The sequence below is a fragment of the Trachypithecus francoisi genome, unplaced genomic scaffold, assembly GCF_009764315.1.
Source record: "Trachypithecus francoisi isolate TF-2019V2 unplaced genomic scaffold, Tfra_2.0 Contig01676, whole genome shotgun sequence".
Lineage (NCBI taxonomy): Eukaryota > Metazoa > Chordata > Mammalia > Primates > Cercopithecidae > Trachypithecus > Trachypithecus francoisi.
Window position 1 is genome coordinate 1,739,805 of NW_022681448.1, and position 27,898 is coordinate 1,767,702.

General features: G+C 39.2%; 1 protein-coding gene across 7 annotated transcripts in view; it reads left to right on the forward strand.

The window, feature by feature from the left end:
* ZMYM2 (zinc finger MYM-type containing 2) overlaps nucleotides 1-27,898 on the forward strand; it is a 130,892-nt gene that overhangs the window by 33,243 nt on the left and 69,751 nt on the right. For 5 of the 7 annotated variants that reach the window (XR_004433872.1, XM_033197318.1, XM_033197292.1 and 2 more), the window contains 4 exons: nucleotides 3,931-4,787; nucleotides 13,932-14,217; nucleotides 16,436-16,601; nucleotides 17,730-17,942. Coding sequence is in view for 6 of the 7 variants with exons in the window: in XM_033197318.1 (XP_033053209.1) it covers nucleotides 3,941-4,787; nucleotides 13,932-14,217; nucleotides 16,436-16,601; nucleotides 17,730-17,942 (1,512 nt within the window). In the remaining variant the exon portion in view is untranslated. The remainder of the gene's footprint in view (nucleotides 1-3,930; nucleotides 4,788-13,931; nucleotides 14,218-16,435; nucleotides 16,602-17,729; nucleotides 17,943-27,898) is intronic. The other 2 variants (XM_033197328.1, XM_033197339.1) reach the window with 1 other exon arrangement.

Genomic DNA, 27,898 nt, shown 5'->3' on the forward strand with positions numbered 1-27,898 from the left:
TCTTAGCTCCCTGCAACCTCCACCTCCCAGGTTCAAGCGATTTTCATGCCTCATCCTCCTGAGTAGCTGAAATTACAGGTGCATGCTACCATGCCCAGCTAATCTTTGTATTTTTAGTAGAGATGGGGTTTCACCATGTTGGCCAGACTGGTCTCTAACTCCAGACCTCAAGTGATCCACCTGTCTCAGCCTCTGCCCGCTACATGAGATGTTTTGATACAGGCATGCATTGTGTGATAATCACATGGAGAATGGAGTATCCCTTCAACTGTCCTTTGTGTTGCAAATAATCCAGTTATACTCTTAGTTATTTTAAAATGCACAATTAGATTATTATTGACTGTGGTCACCCTGTTGTGCTATCAAATAATAGGTCTTATTCTATTTTTTTGTGCCCATTAACCTCCCACCTCACCACTACCCTTCTGAGCCTTTGCTAAGCATCCTTCTACTCTTATCTCCATGAGTGTTCTATAACTTTTTAAAGTCATCAGTATACCTCGTAGATTTTTTTCACCCTTTTTTCAGCCACTGTCATCTCTCACTTGGACCATTTCAATGGCCATCTAGTTTGTTTCTTGACTTCCAGTTTTTCTTTCTTGTTCCCACATAGCAGCCGCAGTTAAAACCTGAGATTGTATCACCTCTTTGCTGAAAACATGGCAGTGTTTCCTGTTCCAGTAAAATCCAAACTTTCACGTTTAGTTAGAATTAATGCTTTCTAAGCTTAGGCAGGGCTGTTTACCTGTTTTGATTACTGATTTTGCCCTTGTGCCTTGAAAGTATCTTGTGCATACTAGGTGCTCTGTAAATCTGTTAAATGTAATTAATGTATTAGCTAGTTGGCCTTGATGTGTTCTTCTCTGCCTGTTTATCTCATTTTATCCTCCTCTTTGCTCCTGCTTTGATCTGCCACATTGGCTTTAATTTTGCAGCTTGGATTGGCCAACTTCATTCCCCCTAGGCTTTGCAGAAGCTGTTTTCTTTGCCTGGAATATCCCATCCCCAGTTTTCTCACAGCTGAATCTTTCTTATCATTTCATATTTCAGTTTAAATGTCACTTGCTTAAAGAGATGTTCTCTGATCACCAAACTAGTTATCTCTTCACTTTCTGTTATTCTGTTTAAAAATTTTTAAATTTAATTTTTAAAAAAAGTGATAAATCACGTGATCCAAAATTAAGAAAATGCTACAAGATGTACAGTGAAAAATGCCTCTACCACTGTCATCTGTAAATCAAAGCAATACATATTAGTCTCTTTTTTATCCTTTCAGAGGCTCTTTAAATGAAGTGTTTTTAAACCAGTCTTGAAGAACTATATAGCCAGTATCTCCTCATCTTTTCAGATAATACACTCAAAATTAGGCCAAACCACTGTATATAAGCCACTTCAACTTCCTATTCATCGTATCTACAAATTAATCTATAGTCTGTACTTACCCTTCAGTTTTTCCTTTTCTGGTTGGTTCCCCTTGCATTTCGCCCCCCAAGTTTGATTTGTGAGATCAAAGTGGTTCTTGTTCAGAATTAGTGATACTACCACCTGATGATCTATCTCATCTCCATTTGCTCAGTAACTTTGTTCTAGAAATTTTCTCTCTCTGTGTGTGTGTATGTGTGTGTGTGTGTGTGTTGTGTGTGTGTGTATGTGTGTATATATGTGTGTGTGTGTGTGTTTTCTTTTGAGACAGGGTTTGTTCTGTTGCCCAGGCTGGAATATAGTGGCACAATCATAGCTCACTGCAACCTCGAACTCCTGGGCTCAAGTGATCCTCCTGCCTCAGCCTCCTAAGTAGCCAGGACTACAGATGTGCACCACCATGACTGGCTGATTTTTAAATTTTAGTATTTGGTAGATTTGAGGTCTTGTTATATTGCTCAGGCTAGTCTCGAATTCCTGGGCTCAAGCAATCCTCCCACCTCAGCCTCCCAAAATGCTAGGATTACAGGTATGAGCCGTTGTGTCTGGCCTGAGGTTATCTTCTTAACTCTGCTATTTTCTTTGGCTTCAGCACAGCATGGCATATAGGAGGTGCTTAGAAAATATTAGTTGAAGGCCGGGCGCGGTGGCTCAAGCCTGTAATCCCAGCACTTTGGGAGGCCGAGACCGGCGGATCACGAGGTCAGGAGATCGAGACCATCCCGGCCAATGCGGTGAAACCCCGTCTCCACTAAAAAATACAAAGAACTAGCCGGGCGAGGTGGCGGGCGCCTGTAGTCCCAGCTACTCCGGAGGCTGAGGCAGGAGAATGGCGTAAACCCGGGAGGCGGAGCTTGCAGTGAGCTGAGATCCGGCCACTGCACTCCAGCCTGGGCGACAGAGTGAGACTCCGCCTCCAAAAAAAAAAAAAAAAAAAAAAAGAAAATATTAGTTGAATATAGCACAATGATGAGTTTTGAACTCTTGAGTTTTAGAGACCTGGGTATTCAACCTAGCTATGTGACTTGGGCAAGAGAGTTAGCATCTGTAAGCCAGAATTTTCTTTTCTTTTTCTTTTTTTCCATTTTGAGACAGGGTCTCACTCTGTAGCCCAGGCTGGAGCGCAGTGGCGCAATCATGGCTGGCTTCAGCCTTAAACTCCCGGCCTCAGATGATTCTCCTCTTCAGCCTCCTGAGTGGTTGGGACTACAGGCACGTGCCACCATGCCCGGCTAATTTTTGTATTTTTTGTAGAGATGGGGTTTCGTCATGTTGTGCAGACTGGTCTCAAATTCCTGGGCTCAGGCGATCTGCCCACCTCAGCTCCCAATAGTCACACTGCCTTCTCTTTCACCTGTAGTCTCCCTCTGCATGTCTTTTATAAGGGTACTTGTGAGTGCATTTATGACCCAGGTAATCCCATATAATCTCACTTGAAAATCCTTAACGTTAATCATATCTGCAAAGTCCCTTTTTCCATGTAAGACAACATTTATAGGTTCCAGGGATGGGGAGCTGAGACCTTTGGTGACCTTTATGCAGCCTGCTACTGGGATATAAAGCACACAGCATGGTACCTGGCAAAAAAAGAATTTATGCTTTCTGGATAGGGTCAAGAAAGATTAAAATTTTCAGAAAGATTTAATTGTACAATTAATGGTAGCCAGAGAATATGAGAAAAGTGGGTTAAAAAAAGATAAGATGGCCAGGCACAGTGGCCCATGCCTGTAATCTCAGCACTTTGGGAGGCTGAGGCCAAGGTCAGGGGATCTCTTGAGCCTAGGAATTTTGAGAACAGCCTGGGTAACATAATGAGACTTCATCTGTACCAAAAAACATTAAAAAAATTAGCCAGGTGTGGTGGCGATGGCCTGTAGTCCCAGCTAGTTGGAGGTAGGAGGATCACCTTAACCTGGGATATCGAGGCTGTAGTGAGCCATGATCACAACGCTGCACTCCAACCTGGGTGACAGAATGAGACCCTGTCCTTCCCCACCCCCCAAAAAAGATGAGGTAAGGGAAAGGATTATAGCATGTGACTTTGTATGATACAGTGAATAAATGGGATAAGTGTATAATGAAGTAATTATTTTTTTGTCAAATTTTGATTTTTTTTTTTCCTGTTCAGATGTGTGGGAGGATTTATCCGTATTTTTAGTGTTAAAGTTTATGGAGTAAATAATGTACCCCTGAAAGGAGGTGGTGGTGGTGGTGGTAGGAATATGTTGCATATGATTACCATGAATATATTGCATATGATTCATTATCCAATAAGAATTGGATAATTGCCTTCCTTGTTATCCTGCAAAAGTTAACATGTGAACTATATGAAATGATTAATGAATGAGATCACAGAATGGATATCACATAATTTCCTGAATGTTAGATAAGAATCACTTCATTTAGAATAAAAATAAAATAAAAGTACCCTTTAAATCAGTGGTTTCAGTTAGAGTAACATAAAAAGTCATACTGACGTTTTAATTCTTATTTCTCTCTTCCTAACAGGCTCTTTGGCATGGACACAAGTTCAGTGGGAGGATTAGAATTGACTGATCAGACTCCTGTTTTATTAGGGAGTACGGCCATGGCAACCAGTCTCACGAATGTGGGAAACTCATTTAGTGGCCCAGCTAATCCTTTAGTGTCTAGATCTAATAAGTTTCAGAACTCGTCAGTGGAAGATGATGATGATGTTGTTTTTATCGAACCTGTACAACCTCCCCCACCTTCTGTACCAGTGGTAGCTGATCAAAGAACCATAACATTTACATCTTCCAAAAATGAAGAACTGCAAGGAAATGATTCCAACATTACTCCTTCCTCAAAAGAGTTGGCGTCTCAGAAGAGAAGTGTCAGCGAGACAATTGTCATTGATGATGAAGAGGACATGGAGACAAATCAAGGGCAAGAGAAAAACTCCTCCAGTTTTACTGAACGAAGACCTCCTGAAACTAAAAACAGAACCAATGATGTGGGTTTCTCCACTTCCAGTTTTTCAAGAAGTAAGGTAAATGCAGGAATGGGTAATAGTGGTATCACCACAGAACCAGACTCTGAAATTCAGATTGCTAATGTTACAACGTTAGAAACAGGTGTAAGCTCTGTGAATGATGGCCAATTAGAAAATACTGACGGGCGAGATATGAACTTAATGATTACACATGTAACATCACTGCAGAATACCAACTTGGGAGATGTCTCTAACGGACTGCAGTCAAGTAATTTTGGTGTTAATATACAAACGTACACCCCATCTTTAACTTCACAGACCAAGACTGGAGTAGGACCTTTTAATCCTGGTAGAATGAATGTGGCAGGAGACGTATTTCAGAATGGAGAATCTGCAACTCATCATAATCCTGGTAAGCAGTAAGAGAAACTCTACTTCATGTAAATACATTTAAACCTTTGACTGCTGCTTTTTTCATTGTAGTAACTGTTATTACCTTATTTAGTTTCATATGTGAAATATGTTAATTATATTGAATTTTATCTTAAGTTTGGAATTTTAATAAGAATTGTAAAACCATGTATAGTACTTTTCTGTGGATTACTAGAAAGTTAAAGTAATTTTATATTTAAAGGATTTAAGAAAAAATACTCTTTACATTCATCACCAAAGTCTGATAATTTGGCCAGGCAGGGTGGCTCATGCCTGTAATCCCAGTACTTTGGGAGGCCAAGGTGGGTGGATTGTTTGAGCCCAGCAGTTGGAGACCAGTCTAGGCAACATAGCGAGGCGCCATCTCTAAATTTAAAAAGCAAAACAAACAAAAGAATGAAGTGTGATAATTTAATATCTTGTTTGTCATGTTTTACTTTTTGCTGATAGAATTTTTGCTAGTGTTTTAATATATAAATTAGAGAATCAGTAGATTAATATAATAGTACATTTAAAGAACAGTGTAATATGGTACAGTAGTTGCATTTAGATTTTATTTTGAGACAGAGTCTTGCTCTGTCAACCAGGCTGGAGTGCAGTGGCGCGATCTTGGCTCCCTGCAATCTCCGCCTCCTGTGTTCAAGCCATTCTCCTACCTCAGCTGTCCAAGTAGCTGGGATTACAGGCGTCCACCACCACACATGGCTGATTTTTGTATTTTGTATGGGGTTTTACCATGTTGGGCAGACCAGGCTGGTTTCAAACTCCTGACCTCAGGTGATCTGCCTACCTCAGCCTCCTAAAGTGCTGGGATTATAGGCGTGAGCCACTGCACCCAGCCACTTTTAGATTTATTTCTACTTTCCCTGTGCTTATTTAATTTAATTAATTAGTTAATTTTTTGGGACAGGATCTCTCTCTGTTGCCCAGAGTGGAGTACAGTGGCACAATCTCAGCTCACTGCAACCTTGACCTCTTGAGCTCAGGTGATCCTCCCACCACAGCCTCCAGAGTAGCTGGGACCACAGGCGTGAGCCACCATGCCTGGCTAATTAAAAAAAAAAAAATTATTTGTAGAGACGGAGTCTCACTATGTTGCCCAGGCTGGTCTTATACTCCTGGCTCAAACAATCCTTCTGCCTTGGCCTCTTAAAGTGCTGGGATTCTAGGTATGAGCCACCATGCCCAGCCCTTTTATTTTTTATTAAGAGTTGGCTAAGATTTTCTTTTATTTTTCTCACGTTTGAAGAAAGCCAAACATATCATCCTTTTTTTTCTTTTCTAAAACTAAAGTTATGATTGACATGCAAAAGTCTGTATATATTTAATGTATACAACTCAATGATTTTTTTTGTGTTTATTTTTATATACGTTATTTTATATACGTGTTTATTTTTGACCACGTATCTTTAGCTTTTAGTTAGCATTTTACTACTTAAAAATTTTAAAAATTATTTTTATTTTTCAAGGGCATAAATAAGCAATACTTTTTTTTCTTATTTATTTATTTATTGACCGAGTCTTGCTCTATCACGCAGGCTGGAATGCAGTGGTGCAGTCTCAACTGACTGCACCTCCGCCTCCCTAGTAGCTAGAATTGTAAATGTGTGCCACCACGCCCAGCTAATTTTTGTATTTTTAGTAGAGACGGGGTTTCACCATGTTGGCCAGGTTGGTCTCAAACTCCTGGCCTCAAGTGATCCCATCTGCCTCAGCCTCTCAAAGTTCTGGGATTACAGGTATGAGCCACTGCACCTAGCCCCCCACCTTTTTTTTTTTTTTTGAAGGTTGATAGATTTCTTGACTATTTGAAATTGTTTTCTGTGAGCAGCCTTGTTCTGTGAAAACTTTAAAATATGGAAGTGATAAGAACTCTGTGCCAGCCTGGGCAACATGGTGAAAAAATACAAACTACCGAAAATATGAAAAGTTAGCTAGGCATGGTGGTGCACACCTGTGGTCCCAGCTACTTGGGAGGCTGAGGTGGGAGGATCCCTTGAGCCCCATAGGCAGAGGTTGCAGTGAACCAAGATTGCACCACTGTACTCCAGCCTGGGTGACAAAGTAAGACCCCGTCTCAAAAACAAAACGAACTCTTGACTTTTTCATGACATGGCTGTGGATGTCTCTCTTTAACCTCTCCCCCAATTCCTCTATGTGTGTGTATCTATCTGCTTTTCTCTCTCACATACTTCTCTCTGTGTCTGACCCATTCTGTCATCATTTTAGGCCTTATCCTAGGGATTGTGGAGAATAACGTGAAGTAATTAAAATCTAGGCAGTGTAGAATGCTCTATGAATTGCTAGTTATTTTTCTTATTTGTAGAGTAATGTCTGATTATTGAAGACTGCTTGGAAAATCTATGATTAGAAACAAGAGCTGGTGCCAAGCATGGTGGCTCATGCCTGTCATTCCAGCACTTTGGGAGACCAAGGCAGGAGGATCGCTTGAACTCAGGCGTTTCAAACCAGCCTGTGGGCAACAGAGCAAGACCTTGTCTCTACTAAAGATCAAAAAAATTGCAAGGGCTAGTTGCGGTGGCTCAAGCCTGTAATCCCAGCATTTTGGGAGGCCAAGGTGGATGGATCATCTGAGGTCAGGAGTTCGAGACCAGCCTGGCCAACATGGCCAAACCCCATCTCGACTAAAATACAAAAATTAGTCGGGCATGGTGGTGCATGCCAGCTGCTCGGGAGGCTGAGGCACAATAATTTGTTGAACCTCGGAGGTGGAGGTTGCGCCACTGCACTCCAGCCTGGGCAACAGAGTAAAACTCTGTCTCAAAAAAAAAACCCAAAAACCAAACCAAACAAAAAACCCCCCAAAAAACTAGCCAGGCATGGTGGTGTACACCTGTAGCCTCAGCTACTTGGGGGGCTGAAGCTGGAAGGTCGTTTTAAGTCTGGGAGATCAAGGCTGCAGTGAGCTATGATTGTGCCACTACACTCTAGCCCAGGCAGCAGAGTGAGACATTGTCTGAAAAAAATAGAGCTGAGCATAATGGTGTGGGATGTGGAGCTGTTGAGATGGGAGGATCCCTTGAGGCCGCGAGTTGGAGATTGTAGTGCTCTGTGCTGGTGCCTGTCAATAGCCAACACACTCCAACCTGCACAACACAGTGAGACCGAGTCATAGTCCTCCTGAGTAAAGATGGCTACTATCAATGCTTTGGGTGGTTGTCTTTTAGTCTTTTTTGTCTTTTGTTAACTTAGTGGAAATGCAGATCTGTGTAGTTTTGTTTTATTTTTTTCCTCCACTGCATTTTCTCATACCATTAACTATATAAGTTTTAATGGCTGTGCAGTGGGTATTGATGTAACATTCCCATATTTGGCTTTTAGACTGTTCCCCATATTTTGCTCTTGTAGGTCTATGATGAAATATTTCTTCACATTCTTATTTCCTTAGAGTATATTCCTACAAGTGAAGTTACTGGGCTAAATGATAAGATTACTCCCATGCCCCTAACGATTTTTGGTTTAAAAATACATACCTGGTATATAGTGGTGTTAGAATAAATATGTTCTTTTTTACTCAGTTTTGGAATTTCTTATTACTTCTAAAACCCCTTGTAGGTAGGTAGAAGTGTGTATGTGTGTATGTGGGTGTATGTGTGAGTTTGTATGAGCATTTTTAACTTACAGAAATATCTTGTCAAAAAGCTCTTAGCAATTTAAGAACTGTATGTTAGTCTTTCATTATAACTTTGCTGCTTAAATAGTGCTCAAATTAGTTTTAAAATAGCTATTTTTTCTTTCTTATATGTAAAAATATGAAGAAAATAACATTAAGTCTTACCACTGAGAATCAATTAATTAATGGTACATATAATTCTAACCTGAGATCATAGCATAGGTACAGTTTTGCAACCATTCCTGCCACTCCTTTTAATACCTAGCAGTAGATCGTGAAATTTTGTTCATGTCAATATATGCATGTGAAATTTGTCTATTTTGTATTTAGCTCGGTTCTGGTTTTTCTTACTTAGATAATTATTTTTTAAGAATATTCTTGTGTGTACATCTTGGGATACTTATTTCTTTAGGAATATTGCTGGATCAAAGAGACCATATCATAAGAATTGTGTTCTCGTCTACTCAAACTCTGTAAACTAGTCATCAGAAAAACTGTACACAGAGAAATATGAATTGGGTCTTGCATTTATATGCTGATGTTATTTGTAGTAGAGAATAATGGATGAAGAGCTATAAAATCTTGGCTATTTATATTGGTTCTTGGACTAATTGTTAAGTGGGAAAATTTACCAGCTATCCTTTCATGAAATCCCTTGTATGAAATTGAAGGTTTAGACAAAATGATTAGGCCTTTTCTATTCCTCAAATTTTTTTTTTGATGTTGGAGGAAATAAAAATGTAAAACTAGGGCAAATGTAAATTGAAAATAGAGAAGCACCATTTATTTCAGTGTCAAGGCAATAAATGGCCTTAAGTTTTGATAGGCTCCTTTATGTATTCAAGTGACAAGCCTAGAAAGTAGAACACCCTGAGGAGCCTGTGTTTGTGTGGCAAGAACTGCTTCTTTTAGATCTGTGCAAGAGTAAGTTTTGGTTGGAGGCCTTTTTTTCCTTTCATAAGATGGAATTACCAGTTCTTCTAGTGATTTTCTTTCTCGTTGATAAGATTTTTACCCATTTATTAAAACTGGTCAGTTACTGTGATGATAGCTAAATAACAGAATTCCAGAATGCACTCTTTATTCTAATAAGTTTGGTGTGTTTTTGTTTTTGTTTTTCAAACTAAGGGGTATTAATACAGTCAGGTAAAATCTGAATAGCCCCTTGAAACCATTAGGTTGATGGAATGGGTCAGAACCAAAAAATCATCGTTTTTAAAGTTTTGGTAGGAAAGAAGTTTTCCCAAGCTCTGGTTATATTTTGTACTGCAAGGAAAGTAATTTTTTTCCTGTGTAAGGGCAGCTTTTATATATGGAAGTTCAAAATACAGGAGAAACTAGAAAGGAAAAAGAAATTTATGAGAAACCAAAGCAGTAGAAATTGGAAGTGGTAACCTGAAATGTTTCAAAATGAAGATAGGTTATGGTATTGGTAGCGCCATGAGAGGCCTGCAGAACAGGAACTAGTGCAGCAAACTGCAGACTTCCTACTAAGCACTAAAGAAGCTTAGCACGAGAGAGAAAAGATGTCCTCTACCATTAATAGTTACCACACCTCAGTACTGTGCTGTGCTGAACCTGTGCAGTGGTAGAGGAATTTGACATTGGATTAGTCAGTACAGGCATATCTCATTTTATAGTGCTTTGTTTATTGCACTTCACAGATAATTGCATTTTACACAAATTGAAGGTTTGTGGCAACATTGAGCCAAGTAAGGCTTTTGGCGCCACACTTCCAACATCGTGTGGTCACTTTGTGTCTCTGTTTCACATTTTGGTAATTCTCACAATACTTCAGACCTTTTCATTATTATATCTGTTATGGTGATCTGTGATCAGTGATCTTTGATGTTACTATTGTAATTGTTTTGGATGCCACAAACCATACCCATATGAGAGTGAACCTGTTTGATAAATGTTGTGTGTGTTCTAACTCTCCCTCTCCTTGGTCCTCCCTATTCCTTGAGACACAGCAATATTTAAATTAGGTCAATTAATAACCCTATAATGGTTGCTAAGTGTTCAAGTGAAAGAAAAAACCTCACATCTCTTGCTTTAAATCAAAAGTTAGAACTGATTAGGCTTAGTGAGGAATGCATGTTGAAAAGCCTAGAAAGGCTGAGAGCTAGGCCTCTTGCACCAAACAGCCAAATTGTGAATGCAAAGGAAAAGTTCTTGAAGGAATTAAAAATGCTACTCCAGTGAACACAGGAATGATAAGAAAGTGAAACAGCCTTTTTTTTTTTTTTTTGAGACAGGATCTCACTGTCTCACCCAGTCTGGAGTGCAGTAGCTCGAACTTGGCTCACTGCAGCCTCTGCCTCACAGGCTCAAGAGATCCTCCCACCTCAGCCTCGCAAGTAGCTAGGACCGTAAGAATGTGCTACCATGCCTGGTTAATTTTTTAAAAATATTTTTTTGTGGAGACAGGGTTTCACTATGTTGCCCAGGCTGAACTGCTCGAGCAATCCACCTGCCTCAGACCCCGAAAGTGCTGGGATTAGTAGTGTCAGCCACCGTGCCCGGCCACAAAACAGCCTTATTGCTGATGTGGAGAAAGTTTAAGTGGTCTGGATAGAAGATCAAACCAACTACAACATTCCCTTAAGCCAAAGCCTAATCCAGAGTTAGGCCCTAACTCTTTTTTGGTTTTATGAGAACTGAGAGAGATAAGGAAATAGAAGAAAAGTTTGAAGCTAGTAAAGGTTGGTTCATGAGCTTTAAGGAAATAAGCCATCTCCATAACATAAATGCGCAAGGTGAAGCTGCAAATGCTGACGTAGAAGTTGCAGCAAGTTCTCCAGAAGATCTAAGATAATTGATATAGGTGGCAACATGAAACAACGGACAAAACAGCTGGCTGGCTCTCTTGTTAATATAGTAAATATAGTTAGTGACTGTAAGGTGAAGCCAGTGCTCATTTACTATTCTGAAAATCGTAGGGTCCTTAAGAATCATGGATAAATGTACTCTGCCTGTACTTTTATCAGTGGAACAGCAAAGCCCAGATGGCAGCACATGTGTTTACAGCATGGTTTACCGAATAGTTTAGTGTTGAGACCTTCTGCTCAGCAGAAATGATTCCTTTTAAAATATTACTGCCCAGTACAGCTGGTCATCCAAGAGCTCTGATGGAGATGTACAAGGAGATGAGTGTTGTTTTCATACCTGGCTACCACAGTATTCATTCTACAGCCTGTGGATCAAGGAGTAATTTTGAATTGTAAGTCTTACTGTTTAAGAAATACATTTCGGCCGGGCGCGGTGGCTCAAGCCTGTAATCCCAGCACTTTGGGAGGCCGAGACGGGCGGATCACGAGGTCAGGAGATCGAGACCATCCTGGCTAACACGGTGAAACCCCGTCTCTACTAAAAAATACAAAAAACTAGCCGGGCGAGGTGGCGGGCGCCTGTAGTCCCCCCCAAAAAAAGAAATACATTTCATAAGGCTATAACTGCCATAGATAGTGATTCCTCTGATGGATCTAGGCAAAGTAAATTGAAAGTCTTCTGGAAAGGATTCGCCATTCTCAATGCCCTTATGAACATTTGTAATTCATGGGAGGAGGTCAAAACAGCATTATTAACCGGAGTTTGGAAGAAGCTGATTTCAGCCCTTATGAATGATGGTGAAGGGTTCAAGACTTGAGTGGAGGAAGTAATTGTAGATGTGATGGAAATAGCATGAGAACTGGAATTTGTAGTGGAAGCCGAATGAGGCCGGTCATGGAGGCTCGTGCCTATAATCCCAGCACTTTGGGAGACTGAGGCAGATGGATCAGTTGAGGCCAGGAGTTCAAGACCAGCCTGGCCAACATGGTGAAACCCTGCCTTTACTAAAAATACAAAAATTAGCTAGGTGTGGTGGCGCACACCTGTAATCCCAGCTGCATAGGAGGCTGAGGCACGAGAATTGCTTGATCCCAGGAGGTGGAGGTTGCAGTGGGCCAAGACTGCACCATTGCACTCCATTCTGGACTACAGAGAGAGACTGTCTCAAAAGAAAAAAAAAAGTAGATCCTGAAGATGAGATTGAATTGCTGCAATCTCGTGACAAACTTGCACAGATGAGGAGTTGCTTTTTATGGTTGAGCAAAATAGAATGGTTTCTTGAGATGAATCTGTTCCTGGTGAAGATACTGTGAATGTTGTTGAAATGACAACAAAGGATTTAGATTATTACATAAACTTAGTTGATAAAGAAGTTGCAGGGTTTCAGAAGATTGACTCTGATTTTGAAAGAAGCTCTAGTGTGGGTAAACTGCTGTCAAACAGCAGAAGAGTTCATTGATGGGGTACAGATCATTGTTGTCTTATTTTAAGAAATTGCCACAGCCAACAGCCAACCACCATCACGGTCAGTCAGCAGCTGTCAACATTGAGGCAGGGCCCTCCACCAGCAGAAAGATTACAGCTTGATGAAAGCTCACATGAATAGTTTTTTTATTTTATGGCAATATAGTATTTTTAAATTAAGATATGTAGATTTTTAAAAGATATAATACTATTACACACTTGATAGACTACATTATAGTGTAAACATAACATTTTTTGTGAAACCAAAAAAACTCCCGTGTCTTGCTTTATTGCAGTATTAGCTTTATTGCAGTGATCTGGAACTGAACCAGAAATATTTCTGAGATATGCCTGTATACATTGGTTTAATTCCATCATTTCTATGTAATACTCTTTCTATGAGATTATGTGTTATATTTAAAGGCCATGAAACTAAATATGTATATGGAAAAGCTGTTCTTAAAAACATGTCTTGGAAATAATTGTAAACTTTATTAGACTTGTGTTACATTTGTCAAAGGTTCTTGTTAGGATTTTATTCTTTAGTGTTGAAATATGTGTTCCTTGCCTAAAGTAATGTTTTATAAATACGTGAATACTTCCTGCTTAATAACTAGTGACATTTTTTTAATACTTCCTATATGCCAGTTATTAGGCTTTGTTATATGTCTTACGTAATTTAATGTTTACTGTTAGCATGAGGTTGAAACCATTTCAAGCGCTCTAAAGAGTAAGGCACAATTTAAGTAGCTTCCTAATCTTGTAAGCGATGGAGCTGGAATGTGAACCATTCTTTTTTCTTTTAAATAATTTTTAAAAATTTGACAAAACTTGTATATTTATTTATTGTGTGCAACATGTTGCTTTGAAGAGGATACACATTGTGGGAATGGCTAGATTGAGCTGTGTGTTACCCGACATACCATTTTTTTGTGCTGAGGACACTTAAAATCTAATGTTAATTATTTTAAAGAATTCTTTAAAGAATTGTTACATGTATTTTAAAGAATTGTCACATTGTTACTGTGACATTCTTACTCCGAAACTTGTGCTATAAACCTTCTGCTATGTTGCTGTTCCATTAACATCTTAAAATTGTACAAAATGGAAAGTTAATATTTCTCTGATATAAATTTGAATATGTATAAACAAACACTTGTTTCATAACTCTTTCTTGTGCATTTTGTTTTTAAGATTCTTGGATCTCCCAGTCAGCTTCATTTCCCCGTAATCAGAAACAACCAGGAGTGGATTCTTTATCACCAGTGGCCTCACTTCCTAAACAGATTTTCCAGCCTTCTGCGCAACAGCAGCCTACTAAACCAGTTAAAGTCACTTGTGCAAACTGCAAAAAACCTTTACAGAAGGGCCAGACAGCTTATCAGCGAAAAGGATCAGCTCACCTCTTCTGTTCTACCACCTGCCTTTCTTCCTTCTCCCACAAGCCTGCTCCAAAGAAACTCTGTGTTATGTGTAAAAAGTAAGGTTTACCTTTCAGCACAATTCCATGTAGTTGAATTGTGGTGGTGTAAAATTTTAAGAAAAGTGAAACAGATATGTAATACCTTTGGAGACTTTCCTGTCAAATCCAGGTGGTGTATGGATAAAAGGCTTCCTGTTTGGCTAGGCATTGGAGTTGATTTAGATAGGTCCTTATAATTAATTTTGTCTGTAATCTCCATTGGACTCCTTGATTTTGTAACAATGTATGCTTATTTACGTAAGTAATGAGAAGAAATTGTTATAGCCAAATAAAAATGCTAAGCAGTTTATGCATGATTCTGTATTAAAATTGGTTAAATTTTACACCATCTTCAGATCAAGATTATAAAATTGGCAAGTCTTTGGATTTTATATGTGTGTGTTTTGAACATTAAAGCATTAGAAATAGTATTTCAAGACTCAGGTACCAATTTTTAGCCAGCCTTGGAAAGACAGGATCCTCTCTTCTGCTGTTTTCTCTGTTTTGTTTTTCTTTTTCTTTTTTTTTTTTTTTTGAGACGGAGTCTTGCTCTTTCGCCCAGGCTAGAGTGCAGTGGCCGGATCTCAGCTCACTGCAAGCTCCGCCTCCCGGGTTCCTGCCGTTCTCCTGCCTCAGCCTCCTGTGTGGCTGGGACTACAGGCACTGCCACCTTGCCCGGCTAGTTTTTTGTATTTTTTTTTGGTAGAGACGGGGTTTCACCGTGTTAGCCAGGATGGTCTTGATCTCCTGACTCGTGATCCGCCCATCTCGGCCTCCCAAAGTGCTGGAATTACAGGCTTGAGCCACCGCGCCCGGCCTCTTTTAGAGTCTCACTCTAGCCCAGGCTGGAGTGCAGTGGTGTGATCTCAGCTCACTGCAGCCTCTACCTCCCAGGTCCTCCACCTCCTGGGTTCAAACAGTTTTCCTGCCTCAGCCTCCCAAGTAGCTGGGATTATAGACTTTTGCCACCACGCCCAGCTAATTTTTGTATTTTTAGTAGAGACGAGGTTTCACCATGTTGTCCAGACTGGTCTTGAACTCCTGACCTCAAGTGATCTGCCTACCTCAACCTCCCAAAGTGCTGGGATTATAGGCGTGAACCTCCATGCCCAGCCCTCTTCTGCTGTTCTTTTTTGTTCTGGCTTCATTGGTTAAAAATAGCTGGAATATGGCATGTTACATGCAAGGTAAAGCCTGGTGGCGTTTCTGCACCGTATCTGGGAGAAGCTCAGTTCTGGGAAGCTATATTTAGATCTTGAATTTTACAAAGGGCTTAGTGCTCTGTACATGTTTAATAAATTCAAATACGGAAACAGTTGTTGCACAGATTGCTTTGCAGTAGTAAAGTTAAACACTACAGTGTAGGATCTTGAAAATCAGAATAAAAGGAAAACTTCAAAGGTCATCAGTATTGTCATTTTTTTTTTTTTTTTGAGACAGAGTCTCGTTCTGTCGCTCAGGCTGGAGTGCAGTGGCGCCATCTCAGCTCACTGCAAGCTCTGCCTCCCGGGTTCACGCCATTCTCCTGCCTCAGCCCCCTGAGTAGCTGGGACTACAGGTGTCCGCCACCATGCCCGGCTAATTTTTTGTGTTTTTAGTAGAGATCGGGTTTCACCATGTTAGCCAGGATGGTCTCGATTTCCTGACCTCGTGATGTGCACCCGCCTCGGCCTCCCAAAGTGCTGGGATTACAGGCGTGAGCCACTGTGCCTGACAGTATTGTCATTTTCTAACATTTGTATTTACTGTTGGAGAGCCATGTTAATATTGGGTGAGGTTATTTGGGGATGGGGTGTGTGGGAATATTTTAAGTTCAGTTATCCCTCTAGAACATGCACCATATTCCTATGACCTGGATACCTCTTGCTTTCTACTTATCCAGGGGAGGGAACTGAACAGGGTATACCTCAGTGAATTAATCCTTAACATTAATTCCATGTAACTAATAATAGCTTTTCTTTTTTTAGTTTTCCCAATATTTGAAATCCTTTTTAGTGAATTTAAAGATAAATTGAGTAGTGGCAAAGATTTAATAGTATAAAATATTTCTGCTTCTCAGTCTTTATTTCCAAGAGTTCATATTTTATTAAGAACGTCTAATAAAAATGATTTATTAGATCCAAGAATGATATTTGATTTGCAGGACTTAGTCTATAGAAATGAAAAATGTCACTTATGAGTCTTATATTTGATTTCTTTTAGAATGGAATTTTAATATGTACCTGTTATTTTTCAGAGATATAACTACAATGAAAGGAACCATTGTTGCTCAAGTGGATTCAAGTGAGTCCTTCCAGGAATTCTGTAGTACATCTTGCTTATCTCTCTATGAAGACAAACAGAATCCTACTAAAGGAGCTCTAAATAAATCAAGATGTACAATCTGTGGTAAACTAACTGAGGTTGGTATTTTTTTACTTTATCATTTAGTTCTAACAAATAGGAATATTTTAAAGTTCATTTAAGAACTGTTAGATAATCTTTTATCAGTTCCTTAAAAATGAATATCTATAAAGACTATCTTATAAATATCCTGTTATGTAATCTGATTCTCCCATAGGATCTTAAGTTATTAATATCCTTTTATATAATCTGATTCTCCCACAGGATGATTTGGGAAAAATCGTTGTGTTAATGTGCCTGTTTTTCCCTGAGATTGGGAGCACTCACAGACAGAACCATAGTGTTGAGATTGATTTTTGTCTAGTAATATATTTATTTAAACAAGCAGGCAGACTACACAAGAAATACTACAAATAATTTTGCTGAGAAGTAGAATAATTGGAATATTTTTTGATAACCTCACATTATTAATATTGTATTAAATAAAAAGTAATCTGTTTATATATAAGTCATTTGAATGATTTATAATGGTTCTCCCCTCCTCATTTTTCTAGAGAAATGTACTTTATTTATAGTTTTTAAAAATTGGTCTAAAGATTTTTAGTCTATGGAGTTTAATGTCACCACTACCCAACCCTGGTTTTCTGTCATCTTCTGATACCTCTAGAGAAGTATGTAGTGATGTCACTGATGGTTTTTTCTTTTTTTCAGTGCCATACATGTGTTCCTGTGTGTATAAAACCAATTTAAATAATTATGAGAATGGGGCCAGGCCCAGTAGCTCACACCTGTATAATCCTAGCACTTTGGGAAGCCAAGGTGGGAGGATCACTTGAGGCCAGGAGTTTGAAATCAGCCTGGGAAGCATAGTGGGACCCTATCTGTACCTAAAAGAAAAAACATTAGTTGGGTGTGGTTGTGTGTCTGTAGTTTCAGTTACTCAGGAGGCTGAGGTGGGAGGATTGCTTGAGCCCAGGAGATTGAGGCTGCAGTCAGCTTTGATGGTGCCACTGTACTTCACCCTGGGTGATAAGTGAGACCCTGTCTTAAAAAAAAAAAAAGCATCATTTTTCCTTTTCTCCAAACAAGCGTTATTGGGACGTGCTTATTTCTGTGCAGAATGCTTTATTATTTAGCTACATGTCAGATTTATCTGTTTTGTAAGATTTTGTTTATTTTTCTTTTAGATTCGCCATGAAGTCAGCTTTAAAAATATGACTCATAAGCTGTGCAGTGACCACTGCTTTAATAGATACAGAATGGCCAATGGTTTAATAATGAATTGCTGTGAACAGTGTGGGGAGTACTTGCCCAGTAAAGGTGCTGGAAATAATGTTCTGGTGATTGATGGTCAACAGAAAAGATTTTGCTGTCAAAGTTGTGTCAGTGAATACAAACAGGTAATTCATGTTCTAATCAAAATTGGGCGTTCTTTAGAATGTGCTTGAAACTGTGGTAATACTTCTGCTCTAACAGTGTTTATTAACCGGATTTATCTTAGAATTTCATTTAATTCAATTGTTGTCATATCATGGAGCATACTGAATGCATATTGCTTTGTCCCGTTAAAGCTGAACCGTCGTAAGTCAGGGACCATCTGTATTTATTCATTTGAGGTAGGTCATTTCCATGATATAATGATGGAGTTAAGTCTGGGTAAACCCGTTGTAAGTTGGAAATGTCTTAAAATGCACCTTTGACCTTGGTCTTTTCAACTTAGAACGGGTTTATTAGGATGTAACGCCATTCTTTTTTTTTTTTTTTTTTGAGGCGGAGACTCGCTCTGTCGCCCGTACTGGAGTGCAGTGGCCAGATCTCAGCTCACTGCAAGCTCCGCCTCCCGGGTTTACGCCATTCTCCCGCCTCAGCCTCCTGAGTAGCTGGGACTACAGGCGCCCGCCACCTCGCCCGGCTAGTTTTTTTGTATTTTTAGTAGAGATGGGGTTTCACCGTGTTAGCCAGGATGGTCTCGATCTCCTGACCTCGTGATCCGCCCGTCTCGGCCTCCCAAAGTGCTGGGATTACAGGCTTGAGCCACCGCGCCCGGCCGTAACTCCATTCTTATGGAACATCTGTGTATGTAGATTATTGGCAGTAATTTTAATATTTTACATATAATGGTAAATGCTATCAGAGTGATTTCTCTTTTTGGGAGTTGGAGAGGGTCTGCAAATATTTTTCAAACTTTTAAAGCTCAGCTTTGAAGTCATATTGATTATATATAATTTTAAGCTTAATTTTTTTTTTTTGAGACAGAGTTTTGCTCTTCTTTCCCAAGCTGGAGTGCAGTGGCGTGATCTCAGCTCACTACAACCTCTGCCTCCCAGGTTCAAGTGATTCTCCTGCCTCAGCCTCCCAAGTAGCTGGGATTACAGGCATGCGCCACCACGCCCAGCTAATTTTTTTGTATTTTTAGTAGAAACGGGGTTTCACCATGTTAGCCAGGGTGGTCTCAAACTTCTGACCCCAGGTGATCCACCTGCCTCCACCTTCCAAAGTGCTGGGATTACAGGCGTGAGCCACCTGCACCTGTCCAGGTTAATGTTATTTTAAGGACTTTCTGATTTCTAGTTTTTTCCATTGCTCATTGGAAAGATACTCTGTGTGATTTCAGTCTTCATAAATTTATGAAGTGTTTTATCAGAAATTATTGCTTTAAAGATCTTTTCGTTGTCTGTGGAGAAGGTTTTATGAACTTTCTTCCTCTTTAGTTTTTTTTTAAGACGAGTCTCGCTCTGTTGCCCAGGCTGGAGTGCATTGGCGTGATCTTGGCTCACTGCAACTTCTGCCTCCTGGGTTCAAGTGATTCTCCTGCCTCAGCCTCCTGAGTAGCTGGGATTACAGGCGTGCACCACCACGCTGAGCTAAGTTTTGTATTTTTACTAGAGATGGGGTTTCACCATGTTGGCCAGGCTGGTCTCACACTCCTGAGCTCAAGTGATCTGTGCTCCTCGGTCTCCCAAAGTGCTGGGATTACAGGCATGAGCTACCACGCCTGGCCTCAGATTTATAACGGTGTGCACTCTGATAGCATTTACCATTATAAGGTGTGAGTTATACAGTAGTCCTTTCTCACGCAAGGTTGTGTTTTTTTGTGGTTTCAATTACTCACAGTCAGCTGCAGTTCCCAAATAGGTGAGTAGACTACAATAAGATAATTTCAAAAAGTAATTAATTGTAGGTGAGTAGACTACAATAAGATAATTTGAGAGAGGTTAATTATAACTAACTGTAATTGTTGTTGTTTTTTGTTTTGTTTTGAGACAGGGTCTTGCTCTGTTGCCCAGGCTGGAGTGCAGTAGTGCAATTTCAGCTCACTGCAATCTACTTTTCTTGGGTTCAAATGATTCTCCTTGCTTCAGCCTCATGAGTGGCTGGGATTATAGGCGCGTGCCACCATGCCTGACTAATTTTTGTATTTTTAGTAGCAACTGGATTTCACCATGTTGTCCAGGCTGGTCTCAAACTCCTGACTTCAAGTGATTTGCCCACCTCGGCCTTCCAAAGTGCTGGGATTACAGGCGTGAGCCACCATTCCTGGCCAATTGTTGTTAATCTCTTGCTGTGGCTAATTAGAAGTTAAACTTTATCGTAGGTATGTGTCTATAGGAAAAGATGTAGTATCAAAGGTTTCAGGCATCCACTGGGAGCCTCAGAATATATCTCTCAAGGATAAGAGGTGGCACTGCCATATTAGTAGATTTCCTAATCTATTGAGCCATCCTTGTATTCCTAGAATAAACTATGCCAGATAATTATTTTTTCAAAAATATGCATACATTCTGATGGTTAATACTTTATTTGGTATGTTTGCATTGATATTTATAAGTAAAATGGGTCTGTAATGTCCTTTTTTTGTGTGCCTTCTTAAGGTATCAGTGTTACATTTTCTTTATAAAAATATCCAGAGGAAAATTCATTTCCTCATATACTTACAGCAGTAAAAATGAAAATAAATGAATTAAATAGTTAACTGAAAAAGCTGGAAAAAGGAAAATAAGCTGAAACAAAAGAGAAGAAAGGAAATAAAGATAAAAGGAGAAACTAATTAGGAATTTAAAATAGCATTAACATTGTTCAGAATGTTGCCTCTTTGAAAAATCAGGTCTTTGAAAAACCAGGGAAAAAATACCCAATTGTTAATTCAATCAGGAAAAGAGTTTTAAAAACAGAAATACATAAAATAAGAAATGACAAGGTAGACATGAGCATCAAAACAAAAGAACTTGACAAAAATCAGTCATAAGAACTAATTTGTATAGCCCTATATAAAAATATTGAACCTAGATTGAGTAATTTCCTGTGAAAATACAATTTCCCCAGCTGGACTTCAGAGCAGATAAAATTAAGTGTACAAATTTCTGTAGATGAAATAGAGATAATTATTAAAGTTCTACCCCACAACAAGGGCCAGGCTCTGATGTTTTCATAGAGGAATTCCATCAAATTTAAACAAGAAAATCTCAGTGTTATTTAAACAATTCCAGAGCATAAAAAGGAAAGTAACTCGTAAGTTTTTTAAACATTGTGGTAGAGTATATGTAACATAAAATTTGCAGTTTTAAGTATTTTTAAGTATATAAGTGAGTGGCGTTAGTTACATTTACAATGTTATGCCACCATTGACTCTATTTCTGAAACTTTTTCATCATGCCATACAAAAACTGTGACATTAGCCAATAACTCCCATTTTTTTCTATCCCAGTCCTTAGTAACTTAGTACTTTCTGTCTCTATGAATTTGTATATCCTAGATATTCATATAAGTGAAGTTATATAATATTTGTCTTTTTGTATCTGGCTTATTTTACCTGAAAGCTGAAACATAATGCTTTCAGTTTCATCCATAGTATAGCCGTGATCAGAAGATCGTTACTTTGTGTGGCTGAATAATACTCATTGTATGTATATGCCTCATTCTGTTTATCAGTGTGTTGCCCCATGATAGATGTTGCATTGTTGCCACCTTTGACTGTTGTGAATAATGCTGCAGTGAATGTTGGTGTATAAATTTGATATAAGTATCCTGATTTTCCATTCTTTTGGATGAGTGTGGATTTGCTCAGTCATAGCGTAATTCTGTGTTTCACCTTTTGAAGAATTGTCAAACTATTTTACACAACTGTACCACTTTATATTCTCAACAGCAATGTACAAGGTTTCTATTTTCTATGTATCTTTGCCACACTTGTTATGTTCTGTGTTTTAAGCTTTTGATTTTTCTTTGTAGATATCTTAGTATGTGTATGGTGGTATCTCATAGTTTTGATTTGCATTTCCCTGATGACCAATGACAATGAGCAATTTTGCTTTTGTTGTGTGTGTTTTTTTTTTTGAGACAGAGTCTCGCTGTATTATCCAGGTTGGAGTGCAGGCGCACAATCTTGGCTCACTGCAACCTCTGCTTCCTGGGCTCAAGGGATCCTTCTGTCTCAGCCTCCCGGGTAGCCGGGACCACAGGCACAGGCCAGTATGCCTGGTTAATTTTTTGTATTTTTTGGAGGCATAGGGTTTCACCATGTTGCCCAGGCCTGGTCTCGATCTCCTGAGCTCAAGCCATCTGCCTGCCTCGGCCTCCCAACGTGCTAGGATTACAGGTGTGAGCCACCGCGCCTGGCCAGTGAGCAATTTTTCATTTGCTTGTTGGCCATTCGTGTATCATCTTTGGAGAAGTATCTGTCTGTTCAAGTCCTCTCTGTTTTTGAATTGGGTTTTGTAGTTTTGTTCTTTTCTCTCTCTCTTTTTTTTTTTTTTTTTTTTGTTTGTTTTTGAGATAGAGTCTCCCTCTTTTGCCCAGGCTGGAGTGCAGCAGCGAGAACTTGGCTGACTGCAACGTCTGCCTCCTGGGTTCAAGCGATTCTCCTGCCTCAGCCTCCTGAGTAGCTGGTTACAGGTTTGTGCCACCACACCTCACTAATTTTTGTGTTTTTACTTGAGACAGGGTTTCACCATGTTGGTGAGGCTGGTCTCAAATTCCTAACCTCATGATCAGCCCTCCTCGGCCTCCCCAAGTGCTGGGATTACAGGCGTGAGCCACTGCGCCCGGCCCTCTTTTATTTTTAGTTGATACGTAGTACTTGTATATACGTAGGGGGTAGAGTGATGTTTTTATACGTGTATAAAATGTGGAATGTTCAAATCAGGGAAATTAGGATAGCCATCACCCCAAAATTGTTTTTTTATGTTGGGAGCGTTCAAAATTCTCTCTTTTGTAGCCTTTTGAATCTATCCAATAATAATTGTTAACTGTATTCATTCTATAGTGCTATGGAACCATAGAACTTACTCCTCCTATGTAGCTATAATTTTGTATCCCTTTGTACTTTTGTTCTTGAGTTGACAGAGTTCTTTATATCATGTACCGTTTGAGTATCCCTTATCTGAAATGCTTGGGGCCCAAAGTGTCTCAGATTTTAGGTTTTTCAAATTTTAGAATATTTACATTATACTTACATTCAAATAATCCAATTCTGAAAAATCCAAAATCCAAAATGCTTCAATGAGCATTTCCTTTGAGCGTCATGTTGGTAATTGAAAAGTTTTGGGTTTTAGAGCATTTCAGATTTTTTGCATTTGGGTTGCTCATTCTGTATATGTTTTGCAAATACTGTCTTCCATTATGTAGGTTTTTATTTTACTTTCTCAATAATGTCCTTTGATTTGCAGAAGTTTTTATTTATTTATTTTTTTGGGGGTGAAGGAGTCTTGCTTTGTCACTCAGGCTGGAGTGCAATGGCACGATCTTGGCTCTCTGCAACCTCTGCCTCCTGGGATCAAGCGATTCTCCTGCCTCAGCCTCCCGAGTAGCTGGGGTTACAAGTGTGTGCCACCATCCCTAATTTTTGTATTTTTTTCTTTTTTGAGATGGAGTCTTGCTCTGTTGCTCAGGCTGGAGTGCGGCGGCACAGTCTCTGCTCACTGCAGCTCCACCTCCTGGATTCAAGCAATTATCCTGCCTTCGCCTCCCAAGAAGCTGGGATTACAGGCACACACCACCATGCCCAGCTGATTTTTTGTATTTTTAGTGGACATGGGGTTTCACCTTGATGGCCAAGCTGGTTTCAAACTCCAGAAGTCAAGTGAGCCACCTGCCTCGACTTCCCAAAGTGCTAGGATTACAGGCATGAGCCACAGTGCCTGGCCTAATATTTGTATTTTTAGTAGAGATGGGGTTTCACCATGTTGGCCAGGCTGGTCTCGAACTCCTGACCTTCAGTGATCCTCCTGCCTCGGCCTCCCAAAGTGCTGAAATTACAGACGTGAGCCCCCGTACCCGGTCTTTTTTTTTTTTTTTTGAGATGGATCTCGCTCTGTAGCCCAGGCTGGAGTGTGATAGTGTGATCTCAGCTCACTGCAGCCTCCGCCTCCTGGGAGCTACTGCGTCAGCGTCCCAAGTAGCTAGGACTATAGGCATAGGCCACCATGTCCAACTAATTTTTGTATTTTTTTAGTGGAGTCGGGGTTTCACCGGGTTGGCCAGACTGATCTCGAACTCCTGACTTCAAGTGATCTGTCCTTCTCAGCCTCCCAAAGTGCTGGGATTACAGGTGTGAACCACCACACCCAGCCAGAAGTTTTAAATTTTGATTTACCCATTTTTTTTCTTTTGGTTGTACTTTCGGTGTCATTTGAGAATCTGTTGCCAAATCCCAGGTCATGGTTTACCTCTACAGTTTCTTATAAGAGTTTTATGAGTTTAGCTCTTAATTAGGTATTTGATCCATTTTAATTTACTTTTTGTTTATTATGTGAGGCAGGGATCTAACTTCATTCTTTTGTACTGGAATTCCAGTTTTCCCACCACCACCTGTTGAAGGGATTACTCTTTCTACATGGAATGGACTTATCACACTTGTCAAGTATTAATTGGCCAGAGATCATTTCTGTGTTCCACTGATCTACATGTGTGATCTTATGTATGTGCCATACTATTTTGATTACTGTGTCTTTCTTCTAAGTCTTGAAATCAGGAAATGGGAGTTATCCAGCTTTGTTTTTTGTCAAGATTGGTTGAATATTCTGAACCCATTCTAACTTTATATGAATTTGAAGATGGGCTTTTCTATTTCTGCAGAAGAATTTGTTGGAATTTTTATATTAATTGCATTGAATCTTTAGATTGTTTTGGGTAGTATTGGCATCTTAGCAGTAGTAAGTTATTCTATCTGTGAAAATGGCATTTATTTATGAAGACATACCATTTATTTATATCTAATTTCTTTCAGCAGTCTTTTGTGGTTTTTAGTGTACAAGTCTTCACCTCTTTTGCTGCTTTTATTCTTAGGTATTCTTTTAATGCTATTTCTAGTGGATTTGCTTTATTTCCTTTTCAGATTGTACATTACTAGTGTATAGAAACACATCTGATTTTTGTACATTAATCATGTACTGTGCAACTTTGCTGAATTTGTTAGCTCTACTAGCTTTATGAGTTTCATGTCATCTGTGAATAGAGGTAGTTTTACTTTTTCTTTCCAATTTGGATGCATTTTATTTCTTAACTAAGGGTTGTGGTTATAACTTTCGATACTGCCGAATAAAAGTGGTGAAAGTGGGCATCCTTGTTGCTGATCTTAGAGGAAAAGAATTATTTTACCATTGAGTCTGATGTTAGAATGTATGGCTTTTAGTATGTTGAAGTAGTGTCTTTGTATTACTTTTTTTATTCAGTGTTTTTTTTTTTTAATCATAAGGTGAATTTTTCTTTTTCTTTTTTTTTTTTTTTTTTTTTGAGATGGAGTCTCGCTCTGTTGCCCAGGCTGGAGTGCAGTGGCCGGATCTCAGCTCACTGCAAGCTCCGCCTCCCGGGTTTACGCCATTCTCCTGCCTCAGCCTCCTGAGTAGCTGGGACTACAGGCGCCCACCTCGTCGCCTGGCTAGTTTTTTGTATTTTTAAGTAGAGACAGGGTTTCACCGTGTTAGCCAGGATGGTCTCGATCTCCTGACCTCGTGATCCACCCGTCTTGGCCTCCCAAAGTGCTAGGATTACAGGTGTGAGCCGCTGCGCCCGGCCAAGGTGAATTTTTCAAATGCTTTTTCTGTATCCTTTGAGATGATCATGTGGTTTTTATCTTTGCTCCTATTTATGTGATATGTTACATGCATTGATTTCTTTATGTTGAACCACACTTTTATTGGGATAAATCTCCACTTGATTGTGGTGTATAATCCTTTTAATATATTGAATTCAGTTTAGTAGTACTTTGTTGAGGATCTTTGCATCTGTATTCTTGTGGGATACTGGTCTTTGATTTTCTTTCTTTAGATGTCTTTATCTGTCTTTGGAATGAGGGTAATGCTGGTGTCATAGAATAGGGTGGGTGAGATATCTTATATCTTCTGATTTTTGGAAGCATGAGAATTGGTGTTAATTCTTTAAATGTTTGGTAGAATTTACCTGTGAAGTCATCTGATCTTGACCTTCTCTTTTTTGGGACTGTTTGTTTGTTTGTCTGTGAGATAGAGTCTCACTCTGTCGCCTAGGCTGGAGTGCAGTGGCACAATCTTGGCTTACTGCGACTCCTCCCTCCTGGGTTCAAGCAATTCTCCTGCCTCAGCTTCCTTAGTAGCTGGGACTATGGGCACATGCCACCATGCTCAGTTAATTTTTGAATTTTTAGTAGAGATGGGGTTTCAATGGCCAGAATGGTCTCGATCTGTTGACCATCTCAGCCTCCCAAAGTATTGGGATTATAGACATGAGCCACCATGCCGGGCCAGGACGTTTTTGATGACTGAGTCTCTTGTTATATGTCTGTTCGCATTTTCTGTGTCTTCTTGTGTCAGTTTTGGTGGTTTGTGTGTTTTTAGGAATTTGTGCATTTCATCTATGCTATGTAATTTGTTGATGTACTATTGTTCATAGCATTTTCTTGTACCACTTTTTATTTCAGGAATGCCAGTAGTAATGTCTCCCTTCCATATTTTATTCTTTGTGTCTATTCTCTTGATATTTTAAAATGACCAACTTTTTGGTTTGTTTCTCTCACTTTTTCTGTTCTGTTTTATTTTTCTCTGCTCTAATCTTTATTATTTCCTTTCTTCGGCTGGCTTTGGGTATAGTGATCTCATCTTTTTCCTCAAGGTGGTGAGAAGTTAAATTATTTACTTGATCTTTTTTCTTTTCTTTCTTTCTTTCTTTTTTCTTTATTCTTTTTTTTTTTTTTTGAGACAAAGTCTCACTCTATCGCCCAGACTGGAGCACAGTGGCATGATCCTAGCTCACTGCACCCCCCCCACCTCCCAGGTTCAAGTGATTATCCTACATCTGCCTCCTGAGTAGCTGGAATTACAGGCATTTGCCACCACACCTGGCTAATTTTTGTATTTTTAGCAGAGTTGGGGTTTCATCATGTTAGACTAGTCTCAAACTCCTGACTTCAGGTGATCTGCCCGCCTCAGCCTTCCAAAGTGCTGGAATTACAGGTGTGAGTCACCGTGCTGGCCTTTTTTTTTTTTTTTTTTTTAAACATAAGCATTTACAATTGTAAATAAAATTTTCTTGGATCACTAAGCTGCATCTCATAACTTTTGGTATTCTTTTAGTTTTGTTTTCACTCATTTCTAAGTATTTAAAAATTTCCTGTGAATTCTTCTTTGAGCCACATTTAAGAGTGTATAGTTTAATATCCCCATATTTGTGAATTTTCTAAGTGTTCCTTCTATTACTGATTTCTAGTTTTATTCCATTGCTCATTGGAAAAATACTCTGTGTGATTTCAGTTTTCAAAAATTTATTGAGACTTTTTTTGTGGCCTAACGTAGTTCATTCTGGAAATTGCTCCATGTGCATTTGAGAAGAATGTTTATTCTACTGTTGTTGGCAAGAATACTCAATATATGTTTGTTATTAATAACTCTAGTTGGTTTATATTGTTGTTCAAGATTTGTCTTTACTTAGTTGAAATTGTGTCTAGATGGTCTGTCCACTATTGTAAATGGTGTATTGATGTCTCCAACTATTATTGTACAGTTATGTGCTTCTACCTCCATTACTGTCTGTTTCTCCTTTTACTTCTGTTAATTTTTTAAATGTATTTTGGAGGTTTTGATATTTGCTATGTATACGTTTGTATTTGTTGTATCTTCTTGGTAAATAGACCCTTTGTTCAGTATGTATTCTTTTTCTATCTCTTGTATCAGTTTTTCACATAAAGGCTCTTTTTGCCTTATATTAATATGGCAACCCCAACTCTCTTAGTTACTGTTTATTTGCATGGAGTGTCTTTTTCCATCCTTTTACTTTTGACCTGTTTGTATCTTTCGATAAATAAATCCTTCCTTATCAGTAATTACATTAAATGTACATGGATCAAATTATCCAATCAAAAGGCAGAAATTGACAGAATAGGAAAAAA